The sequence below is a fragment of the Bombus terrestris genome, chromosome 1 (genome assembly GCF_910591885.1).
Source record: "Bombus terrestris chromosome 1, iyBomTerr1.2, whole genome shotgun sequence".
Classification (NCBI taxonomy): Eukaryota; Metazoa; Arthropoda; class Insecta; order Hymenoptera; family Apidae; genus Bombus; species Bombus terrestris.
The window spans coordinates 13,369,221-13,382,259 of NC_063269.1; the positions used below are offsets into that span (position 1 = coordinate 13,369,221).

At 35.5% G+C, this 13,039-nt stretch overlaps 1 protein-coding gene across 11 annotated transcripts in view; it reads left to right on the forward strand.

Annotated features, from left to right (window-relative positions):
* Positions 1 to 13,039, forward strand: part of LOC100651866 (rho guanine nucleotide exchange factor 17) — a 70,081-nt gene that overhangs the window by 15,218 nt on the left and 41,824 nt on the right. For all 11 annotated transcript variants that reach the window (XM_020865626.2, XM_048407541.1, XM_048407549.1 and 8 more), the window contains exons 3-5: positions 2,589 to 3,236; positions 4,485 to 4,721; positions 5,434 to 5,932. In XM_020865626.2, coding sequence (XP_020721285.1) covers positions 2,589 to 3,236; positions 4,485 to 4,721; positions 5,434 to 5,932 — 1,384 coding nt within the window. The remainder of the gene's footprint in view (positions 1 to 2,588; positions 3,237 to 4,484; positions 4,722 to 5,433; positions 5,933 to 13,039) is intronic.

Here is a 13,039-nt window from a genome sequence, read left to right on the forward strand (position 1 = left end):
CTATTTAGTCTTTCCACATGGTGGCCTTTCAAGATTTGTTTTTTTCCTTAGTCTGAATTTTTATAAATTAAATTTTTATAAATTTTTTATACATTAATATTTGGACACCATGGTGCTCGAAAGATTATTATTCTATATATATTTATGATAGTGTTATTGAATTAAATGTTGATGCAACAAGTTACAGTAATTTTATATAAAGAAACATGTATATGTTATGTATATATTTACAATCTGTAAATAATGTAATATTTAATCATAGTACATTTATTTTTGTAATTTCAAATTTCAAAATTATTTGGTTTATTCATTTAGTTTATTTCAAAAACTACGTGTATTAAATAAATACCACATATATTTCTACTGACTACAATAAGTACATATATACATTTTAAAATAGATATACTATAATATTACACAATAAATACCTACATATCCCTATTAGTATCAGAATATAATCCTTTGAATTGCATAGTAAATCGTAAACTTTAGTAACATTATATCATCATTCAACGAATTTTAAATACCAGGAACTCGAGATAAACTCGTTTCATTAGACGTCTCAGGTAACTTAAGCAAAATTAAATTCTCCAAGTACCTGAAACACTTGAATTTAAATTCGTACTTAACCTAAATAAATATATCGAATCCCCGAAAGATCAGCTTATTCAAGTAGAAAAGATTTCTTTAAGCTACTCGATATATTCAAATAATCTTCTCTATTCGAATACACGATTACTGTGTAAATATAGGTCTCTTATAGTGTTATTGCAACACGAAGCATAGGTATTTCTTTATCTTTTTCTTTTTAGCATTTCCTCGTGGTATCTCGTTCTCAGCCGCGCAACGTAAAACGTCAGAATAAAGATCGAAGCAGACATTTCGAAACGTATCTCACTATCTCAGGAGAATTTCCAGAAAGGAGATTAGATGGTTCTACTTTCCAGTATATTCCCCGTACACCGTGTTGCATACAAGAGTCAGAGATCTATTTCAGAGGAGTTTATCTCCGGCTCGTTCGTGGGAAGAAACAACGTCACCTTGCCTCGATGCCATTGTCTCCTCTGTTATCCTCTTTACCACAGTCGTCCTTATACACGTATCAATCGAACCCATCGATAATCATAAAACGACGCGAATAATCATTACGGATTCTCAGTAACATCTCAAGATGCTAAAATATTTCAATGAAAGAAGATTTTCATTCTTTGCAGTCAAGGACAGAGAAAAATGAGATAATTTACTTAATTCTTAACTTCCAAGAAATTAATTTCGTATAGTTATAATATATATTATATAATATTATAATATTATAGAATAGTTATAATTAAAGCTAAATATGAATTTATACGTTAGATCTTTTTAATCTTTTTCTTCTAGTTTTAGCCACAATGTACAATTGCGAATACGTAGGTGAAAATGAATGATCAATAGAAACAATATTTAAATTAGGTGTTCCCTCGTAGGCAAGGACAAGGTGAAATTACCTTGTACAAGCAGGTTCTACTTCCTATGTTTCGTTTTACACGGTATCACAAGAAGCAGTCTTTGAGTCTCTTTATGTACGAAGCCACTTCATAGGCTTTAACGGTCCCATTTGTTCCGCTGCTTTCGTGCTATATTACACAAAGGACTATAAGTACGTGGTCTGATCTACATGCATGAGAGGCCGCCTTTTTTCATAGCGAGCTACAAATTAGGAATAAAATATTCGTGAGGTCTTTGTTTGAATACCTCCATACCTAAAGGCTAATTCCTTTTACTTCTATGTTGAAATATGATTTATTTAACAATATATAAGGAACGGTTCAAATAATTATAAGTGCTATAATGAGTTTTATTTTGTTTCTAATATCGCGGGAGATGCGGAAGAAAAATGTCAAGTATTTAATTGTAAACGAAATTTTATATGCCGTGATAATGCAACTGTGCGTGGTTGGTTTCTTGCTGATCGTAGAACATGTAACATGACAATGTAAAGATTCAGCAGTTTTCTGGAGTTTATTTTCGGAGTTTACATATGTTCTTGATCAAACTAGCCTACTAGTAGTCGTTTTAACTTGGAGTTGTCAAGTGTACAATTTAGTGCCCTTTAAGATTTCAATTAATCAAATGTGAAACATAGTTTCTGTAAGTGCCATTGTTTCAATAAGTTTGCTTGATATGAAGTAACCAAGAATAAAGGATTAGATTTTCAATAATTCTCTTGACATTTGAGTCCCTTAGAAGACAAAAACCGATCAATTCAACTTTTTATTAACCTTCTGCTTTATTACATAAGTATAATTAAATGTTTCTTTTAAATTCACTCTAATGTATTCCGAAAAAATAACGTAACAAAAAGAATTTTATAAAATATTTACTGATCATAAGCTCTCAACTAATATTATTTCACACAAATTAATTTCAAGGCAATTGATATTCAAAAAATACCAAATACTAAAAATAATAAAAATCACAATTCTCTCAGCACAACTTTCCTTTAGACTTAAACGTTCAAAGCAATTCAAATAAATCACTTAAATAAACAAATAAATCAACAAACAAACAAACAAATAAAAAATAAATAAATAAAAAAAATTTTTCAGGAAAGCTTGCCGCCATCGAACTCGCGGGAAGAATCACAGGAAAGACGACGAAAGAGAAGTTCTCGGGAGAGCGATTCTCGCGAAAAACTGACGGAGAAGAGTCCGGAAAACGCGGCGCTCGATCTGAGCACGAGCCTCGCCGACTGTTGTTGCATCGGTCCACGTTCTCGTTTGCCGTTGCCAAGGATCCCGCCGTCGGCAACGAACGTCGCTACGTCGTCGACATACCCGTTGTCGTCCTCAACGTCGACGTGCGGAACAAGCGGTGGAAGCGGTGTAGGTGGAGCTGGAGGTGGTGGTGGAGGAATTGGTAGTGGACAGGCTCCTTTTCCTGGGCCTCCCACGTTTTCGAACAGCCGCGTTGCCGGCGTGGAACAGCCGGCGACGCTGACGACGCCAACGACGTCGGCGCAACCGTTGGTGAACTCTAATAATAACCGAGGGATGCTGCAAACGTCGGTGGGGAACAGCACTGGCCAGCACCATCAAGCACAATCGTCCGCGGCTCTAACAGCGGCGGTACCGTCGTCTTCGTCGCCATCCACTTCGACATCGTTCAACACATCCACCGCCGTTCCGACGTTGCAGTCCGTCTCGGTACCGCGCCAGCTAGCACAGTGGACCAAGCATCAGACGCTGAAGCTGCAGGTATTTCTTCGAACGTTCAAGACATTCGAGGAAGATTTGCTTGCGATGATTAACGCTGCTTCTATTCCTTTCGGTTCAATTTGGGTTATCTTGCTGGTTAGGTTTGGTCTGGTTTGATTTGGTTTGATCCTTTATACATTGATTTGATCGTGTGTAAATGCGAAGTGGATCGTGAATTATGAATTATCGATAGGATGTATGAACATACAATAGGTTTATATAGTTTGAGTAGATTGGTGTTTTGTGATGAGAGCTTTCAGTCGCGTTCTGGAGGATATTTTTGGGAATACGTTGATCGGAGGAACGCTTCAGAGGCTGTAGAAAAACTGTTGTGATTTCGTAAGAGTGAGCTGGTTCGTAGGAATTTGGGACGACGTGTCTTCGACCTGAGAGAACGCTTTGTGTCAAAGCTCGAGAGGTGGCTTACAAGTGGTAGAGGTGTAGTATTTTTAATGGCTGAAGATGGGGGTCGGCGAGGATTGATTATTATTTATTTCCTTCCATTTCTCTTTTATCTATATCCGTCTCGTTGAACACCAGTATTTCTTTTGCTCTTCTTTTTGAAACTGTCAAGAAAGGAAAACAGTAACGGATCGAGAATAATGTATTTGACAATTCGTGGATTTTGCAATTCTTGGCTAAGCCAGATTAATTTTCAACTGACAAGGAACGAGTTTGCCTTTGTTGAATTTTAGTTCACCTGTTAACTTGGTTCAACCTGTTAATTTGGCTTGGTCAAATTCCAATGAGAGATGATAAAACAAAGAAAATAAGAATTGATCGCCGGGGAAGTGACAGGCCTAGAGAATCGAAAAGTCGTATGTGTACGATACGTAGGTGTCTAGTCGAAGAACGATATTCTATTTTGGTCGTCATCTGTCTTTTCCCTCGCGGCAAGCACGAGGCAGCGCACGCTGCGCAGCATGGTCGATCCAAAAATTGGTTTGGTCGCGAGTGCACGATCTTAAAAAACTTATAAGAAAGAACAGAATCGAAAAACCTAAGAAAACATTATGGTCAAAGCTAAAATTTTAATTTCACAGACAAACCTTCCGCAGTTTTTTTTAATACAACTAGGCACTTAAACTTTAATTACTATTTAAAAACACTTTTGAGCACTAGCTTAAAAACTTATTAGGTAAAAATGAAGTGAAGATATTAAGTAACTCTGAATTTTTTTACAATTTATAGGATGAAAGTTTGGTTTGGTAATATTGTGGTGATAAAAATATAATCTGTTCTGTTCAGGAACCAGCAGTGATAGCGGTGGACCGATTGCATAGGTTCCGGTGGAGCGGGGGCGGAGGAGGAAGTAGCAAGAAGTCCTCTTCCGGCCCCCGGAGCGAAAAGGCCGAGCGCCTTCGAGAGCTCACCGAGAAACTCAAGGGACCAGCCCCGGTACCACCACCCAGGAGACCTTCGCGGGCTCAAGCATCCTCTCCACCCCCCAGTGGGTATCAACCACCCTCGCAGAACTATCCTCAGGTAAGTGGAATTCGTTTTCTAATTAATAAATCGTTTTGTCACTTCTAGCAACTTTTTACTTTTTCCACAGGAAAAGCAACTTTTTATCTTTCCGCAGGAAAGAGAGACTGAAAATCTGCTTCTGTTTCCTGTTTTTTAAATAATAATTTATATTCACTCGTATATGAAATGAGTTCACCGAAATTTATAAAACAAATATGGTATTTGATGATAAATGTTTTCCTTTGAGTTTTTAGATATTTTTCAGCATTTCTTTTTCTGCTCAAAATTTAAGATATGGAGTATTATAAGCTATCAGTTCGGAGATTTAATTAGAAATATTGTAATGGAATTTCATATTCAAAAGATTTAAAAGATTCTTGTTAATCGCGTAATTAAAATATTATATTAATTTCCGTGCCACTAGCTTCATAAAAAATGAGCAGTCTTACATTACTGCAAGATCTACAATCTAAGACAATTCTTGAATTTCAAAATTTTCATATTCTCATATTATATAATATTACTGTTTATCATACTATAATAGTATTCATTGTTATTGTATAAAAGTACTGTTTAGAAAATACTCAACCTAAGAAGTTCACAATATCAAAGTCTCACTCACCACGACGATGCGGCTAACAATATATTTGAAAACACTCAATAGATGCAATATATAACTTCATGAATAAAAATCCTATCATTTCAACGAACAACCAATTTTTTCCTCCAGACAATAAATCAAGGATGTGGTCGCTGCGATGGTCGACCTTCTTGTCGAAGCTACACGTACAGTGAGGGTACGAGTCATGGATCGGGAAATCAGCAGCACCAGCTAAAAACGATCAACCGGAGTGACAGTGTCGGTGACGAGTGTTTCAGTGAGTCGAGTAATGACGCGTGCAGGAAGCTATGTAGCGACTCGAGGAGAACCTCACGGTCGGTCAGGCAACATGATAGGAACAGTGGTGACGTAAGTGACATCAAAAACGATCTGAATGCCAGTGCGGACGGGGCAAAACACCTGAGACAGTACAGTGATTCGGTGGTGGATAGTGGTACATGTGTGGACGATTTGTGCGACGATCTGAAGGCCTCATCCGCGGCAGGCAACGAAGGCGAAGCCAGGGATGCGATCACAAGATTAGAGCCCAGAGGGCCTCTTCTTACGTTTCACAGAACTGGTGCGCCGTTTAGGAGTGCTTCCTTCGGCCAGGTGGACTTCAATCAAGGTAATTGATTCTTAATAATCCTGTTTTAATTGGACACTGTTAGGTTGTATCTAATATATGAACCTCTCGATATTGCCTGAACATAAATTTCAGATGCGTTTCAAATTTTACCAATATAATAACGAACTTCGTGTCTCATTACAGAGAGAATGAAATTTTTAAAAGTACAAAGCAAATAATATATTCGTAAAAATTACTTGAATGAGTCATTATACTCTTAAATACTGACACTAATTTATCTTCGTATTAGTCATTTTTAATTCTACTAAAGAAACTACAATGAGGAAGCTCAAGTCGAAGCGATCATTAGCTTATAATCGCGATAGGTTTGTAGATTTTGTTTACAGGTATGATATCCATAGGTATAAATGATCATACACTAAGCGGTAGAAGCATTTGAATGGACGTAGCAGTGGGAGCAGAAGCAACCGTAAGAACAGTTACTCCAAAGCATTCATTGTACTTTGTTTCCGTGTTTATCTTTTCGGGTCTTCACCTGCTCGGAACTGGTTCTACTAGCCACTCTCCATAAAAGGTTCTGCTTTACTTCTTTACTCGTGCGTTATTACTCTAGTAGGTTCAAAGAAAAACATTTTATTTCCGTCTGTCCGATGAAACAATATGGGAATTTGTCGACGAGTGTTTTTCCGATTGAAAGGAGTTAGCGAATAATATTCATTTTTATGAGAAATTACGTTTCTAGTTGAAATACTTGTAAAGAGGGGACGGATCAATAGTGGCGTATGTAATAATAGCGTATAAAAATGTTAATAAAATCACTAGAATTATGGAACAATATATTCCATGATAATTCCGTGTATTATAAGAAATTAAGTTTCTTTATGAACTTTAATTTCTTCTGTTTGTTAATTTGTATCTTAGTATGAGAGGATCGTTATTGATATGCATTATTCCTTGTTTCAATCTTCTTAATACTTTTCCTAAAACATCATAAGTCTTTTTAGTTGTTAAAAAATTAACAACTAAAAGATTCAAATACAAAAGATTTGAACATAATATTAAAGCTATAAGCTAATTAAAATCCTGATATTTTTCCCAAGCTTGGCGAACGAACCAGTGTAGCGTACAACAAGAAAAACGAATAAAAATGAGATCTTCAACTCCATCCTTATCGTTCATCTCTACTTCCCATGCAAGTATTTTCTCCAAGGCCAGCCAAAACATTAAACGTTCCACGTATCATGATCTTCGAAGTTCATTTAATAACGCCATGAGCGCGAAGTCGGAAACAAAAAAGGGAAAGAATGAAGTTAAGAAACGTGAAGATAAAGCGCAGAGATAAAATGCGGAGATAAAACGCGAGCTAGAAGTTACGAGTTACATAACGGGACGCGATAATGTTACGGCCAATATCGTTTCGTTTTCATTTCGAAACACGATAAGTAATCGCCCCTGTGGCGAACGCGGAAATTTGGAAGGAAAAACATTGTCAATTAATTATATGATTTGTATACGGCCGATTGTGTACTTGTAAATATTGGCCAGCAAGTCCGGGAGCTGCGCGCGAGAATGCAGACTCGGGCGGCATGGCGGTTAGCCAAATAAACACTACCCATTATGTCTATTATTATATTCATGTAGGTGTCGGTTTGTATAACTGAGGATAGGGACAATCTAAATCCGTAAAAAGCAGCGAATATCTCGCAAAATGTTCGTTCGTTACTGGAAAACATCTTTCGTGTGGAAAATGTTCTTCATTCTGTTCTTTTTTTACTAACCATTAAGGCCAACGTTGCGTTAACACATTTCATTTGCAATCTTCTTCAGTCAATTTATCTTAATGGACTCTGTTTTCAAACATTGTGACCATGAGCGGGAGTGTGCTCACTATTTTTTTTTCGTCACATTTAGTTTTAAATTCTTTTACTGTAATCGTAAGGAACACATCTCGTTACAATGCCAGTGCAGTTTCAAAAAGTTTCGCATAATACACGCAATATACTCATGAAAATTGTCTATACTAAATGTTAAAATACTTTCATGAATCACTTTAGATTAGTTTGTATGATTAAAGATAGGAGCAATCTAAATTCGTAAAAATATCTCACGAAATGCTTCTTCATTATCGAAACACATTTTTAGTATAGGAAAAGTTTATTTTTTTTTACTTTTTCTCTTAAACATTTCGTCTTCTACCTTGGCATCTTTCTTTTTCTTCTTCTTGCGAATACAAGTCTGCTTTCTAAATTTCACGCGTGTTAAAGAAGCCTACGTCCTAAATTCACTCGATACACCGTATAGCCATATTTTATTCGTGAATTCCAGTCCAATAATTTTCGAGAATTCCGAATGCTTTTCCTGTGCGAAACTTCTCACCGTCTGGCATCAATCGATGTTTAACGATAAACAGTTGAATCTCAATTTCGATGCAATTCAAACCAATTCGATGCTTTACAATACTGTCGCAATTTGAATCAGTAGGAGTACGATTCGATGCCAAAAACTGTTGAAAGTTCTGATTAATTTTGGATTTTAATGTTTCGATAAGTTTTGAGAATCGTGGAAGTCTTGAAAATCTTTATAGAGTGCAATGTTTTGAAAACTTGATGAATAGGTAATCAATATTTCACGTAGAATAATGAAGATAAAATATAATAGAAGGTATTGTAGAATGATGTAAGAGATTGTACTGATAAATAATCGTAGATATAGTTGAAGATATAAGATACTGAATACTCATTAGGTTTTAAAGGCTCTGAGATCGATCAAGATTTCCAACCAAAATTTTCACGACTGATCGGAGTATTAAGAACTCGAGATTTTCAAAAATAATCCAATTGCATTCGAAGAAATTCGAATTCAAGATTTGAATCTATCGAGGAATAAACAATTTATATAATACGAATTAATTGATTCTTTTCACAGTACTTCGCGTTTAGATAAGTGGATTCAGCCGGCAATATTCAAACATTATGTGATATTTGGTTTCAATAAAGGGAGTTGTACTGTATTTCACAGTACATCACTAAATTGAATATTCGTGCATTTACAGGACATTTAAATATGAAAAGTCATAAATATATTAAGTTGAATAATGGAACTTTCGTATAATATGCATAATATATTTATAAAAGATGTCTACAAGTGTTCAAATACTTTCGTGAGCCTGTGTATATGAATTTGTACAAAAATCTACAATCTACACGTTATTATCAATAATGCTATTGTTGCGTTTCATTTATCATAAACGGTTTCTCGTCCTTTTGCGAAACATGAAGCCTTTATACGCGCAGTAGCTTGCAGCGAGATACTGATTTCATCTCCTCATTCAGAGAGGAAGGAAGAAAAAAAGAAGAGAAGTGAAGAACGTCTATACACAGTTTACACTCAGTGCCGAAAATAGTAAACGCTTTTCTAAAGATCTGGATTTTTCGTTTCGACATCGGTAGTCGCGTAACATTGACTTTCGTCTAAATGTACAGTTACAACCCTGAACTACATACCGAACGAAGGCAGCTTCGATTTCATAATAAAGAAATAGAAATAACAGAGATATTAGAGAAAATCGGTTTCCGTTGCACTTGGCCTTGTGAACGGCCTTAAAGATAATGCATTTTGTGTCCATAGCCTAAATAAGAGTATTGTTTGCTCAGGTAATTATTTGAACTGTCGCATTGTATGGTACATAGTTGGCCAAAAGGTAATCGATGGCACTGGCAAAAGGAAAATGCGATTTGTGTATTTCTCCTATTGTGTTCATGCAAATACTACTATTATTATTATAGTTTGTATTACTGTATACGTGATTTGTCTGAAATTTCTGATTCTGGAAGACTTATTTGTAGAAATTAAAATCTAGCTTTTGTGTAATATAGTTATCACTTATATAAATGATATAAGTAATATAAATATCGCTTCCTTGTAAAACCTTCTTTCAAGGTCATTTTTCGTTTTGTTTAATATCTAGCACAATGACAAATTCAGAATATTTAAAAGAAAAAACGCTACTGTGCATGAACCAGATATTTTGAAAGAGAAAATCTTTGTTTTAAGAGAAATATTTACTGAAGAAGAGCGATTGATGCATTGCAGAAAGCAGTCGAAAGCAGCGGTGTAAATCTTCTTTTCTGCAGTTTAAAAAATAATCGTGGGTACATTTACAAAATGGACGGATTATGTAATTCACGGATGTCATTACAACAAGCTTCTGATTAAAGGGAATACCATTCAAACAATCTGTAGTTCTTCCCTCTTTGTTGAAAAAATATAACAGAAATATCATTAGTAATTTTTACCCTACATATTTCTTTTACCTTTCGTCCGTATAGTTTGGAGTCCAAAATCACATTCATGAGAAGTAAAGAAAGATATTGTTAGATTGCTAGACTGCTAGACTGCTAGACTGCACATTTCTTTGAGATGTGTCACTCCACTATGAAAAGTCATAAAACTGGGGTATCTTTATTTAAGTCTTTTATTTACCAAGTACAATATTACAATTCAAAGTAGAATTGTTTCGATACGCATTTTGATACAAGCAATTCAAAATAAACAAATTTTTTAGAGCTGCTTAAAATCCAAAAACTATTAGCTACGTAGTAAAAGGAAAAACGTCGTTTCATTGTTAGATATTGGAGTAATGAGCAGTTTTCTATTTTAGACTTTTTTCGTTTCAATGTATAAATTTTTTTATTTCACATCGATTTACTGAGAAATTTTGATTCTTTTTTATGCGAAAGAAAATTTGAAAAAAAAGGACGCCGACTTCTCAATGTGTAACAAGGCCGAAGGCATGAAACGCGGCAAATCGCGTGCGTGGCGCAAGCCGGAAACGCTTCGAGCTAACGCGCCAACAAATCTCTTGCGGGACACCTTTTACGTTCGGAAGACGGTTTACGAGGACGTATAACAAGGTATCTTCTGAAATACAGCTACGGTCCACGGATCCTCTCGGCCATTAACAGCGGGAGAACGTTGAGCATTCAGAATGGGGGGAAAAAGAGATCGAGAGAAAGCAGCGCTAGATAATAGATTTCCTCTTATCCCACTATCATCGTCCGACAAACGAAAAGAATCGTACGCGATGATAGTGATTACGATCATGAAGTTGACGATCACGTTGCCTCCGGCGAAGATTGTTCTAATGAAAACGACACACGGAAACTGATTATGATCTTAGGTGGAAAATAACCGGAAAAAGAATGAATTGCGAAGAAAGGAACTCTCTGTTGTACGGTGAAAATGTTTCTTATGAAATGGAAACGGGTTTTATGATGTAAAATGATTTTCGCAACGAATAGGGTATTTGTTGTGAGAAATTGATGAATAAATAAATTGATAATAAATATTAGATTAGATGTTTCTCTTTTGAACTAAAATACTAAAATAATTAAAATATTTCTTCTTAGAGAGCAATCTTAGCATGTCTTCCGTTTATGGTTTTCGTATTGGAATCTCCTGAACAGTAGTTTAAATGAATTCGGAAAACGAATAATTAAATCGCACTATGTTTTTTTTAGATGATGTTAATTAAAGCGAAAAGCGCATGAATATGTGATATTCTGGAGCGTATAGTCTTATCGTGTGCATACGTTCTCAAGTTCCACTATTTTTCCTATCCCGATATTTATGCTCAGGAGAAGTTTTCTCATACAGAAAACTGTGAACTAAATTAACGGATGTGTGTTTTACCGCAATGAAAAGATTTACATAGCGGTCAATTTGACGTTTAATTACTGTGACGATAATTACGGGAAGGCCGGGGTAACACGGAATTCATTATGATCGTTCTCGATGATTTACAACATCTGTTGTAATTATCGGTAGGTTCGCCGTACGATCAACAAGTTCCTTATTACTTTTAATTTTCACAACGTAAGATCGTATTTTCAGATATGTAGAATGCGAAACTTCCTTCTCGAAATGCTATTAAAATTTGCATAGAATAATAGTTTCCTATTAAAGGAAATTTTAATATCAAGTCATAGTAAATATAACAAAAGTCGCGATCGTCCAGAAGATCTTTAATAGTCTGTACTGTATATTTATTATGCTATTAGATACAGATTACGCTATGTACAGAATTTGTGCCAAATTAGTAACACGAATGTGCTGCGTTTCCTTAGACAGCGAATAAATTTGCTGCATGCACTTGGAGCGTGTTTATTAGCGCACAATATATATACTCAAAAGCTAAATTATCGCTAGTAATCCACTATAGTTTAAGATATATAATTTCTAAATAAATTTTACTACTGTTTGTTGAAATTTTATATGAATCTAAATTGTCTACTTGACAGAAAGCACCAAAAAATATCTAATTCTTTTTATCAGCTGTTTTATGAACTTCAAATTATATACATCTATGTACTATATATACATATATTATATTACATTAATTATATACATGTAAAAATAAGATAATTGAGATAAAGATCATAGTATTTATAATTCTAAACCAACAATTTACAGTACATATACAAAGAAATTATATAGCATAAGAACATCTTTATCACTTGGATCGAATGATCATAATATTGAATTTATTATAATACGTTCTTAAAAGACAATTATTTCAAAGCACGGATGTTCCTTAATTGAAATTATGTCAATCAAATATCTATGGTTAAATTGGATAGTTAAATTTTAGAATCTTGTCAGTGATATTCTATACCATATAATTGATAGAACGGAATAACAGAAGCTTCGAAAACGGCAGAGTTCGTCTCTTAATCGGTCGCTATATTCGCGGGAATTCGGCCAAGACGACGTGCTGTCGGTTTGGAACGTCACCGAGATCTTCGTTCCCGTTCCCACTCGTATACTCTGTTTATTATTATTGGAATGGTCCACCTCCTCGTGTTGAGAGGGCTGCCAAACTTACCTGACACTCGAGGAGGTAATTAGAACTTGCTCTCTCGTTCTCTCGTGGTCTTGCTCATCGTGATGACCTCGCAACAGCCACCGGTATGCGAAAATCCGCTCACGATCCTATTAAAAATCTACTCTCGTCCGTTTTCCACTCGGTTAACACGCGATCTACCAATGTGTATTTTCTTTCTCCGTTTCCAGGTATCTCTTGATAGACAGTTCGATTAAAAACCAGTGATTCATAGTCAGGAAAGGTGTTCGGGAACGATTGATCCG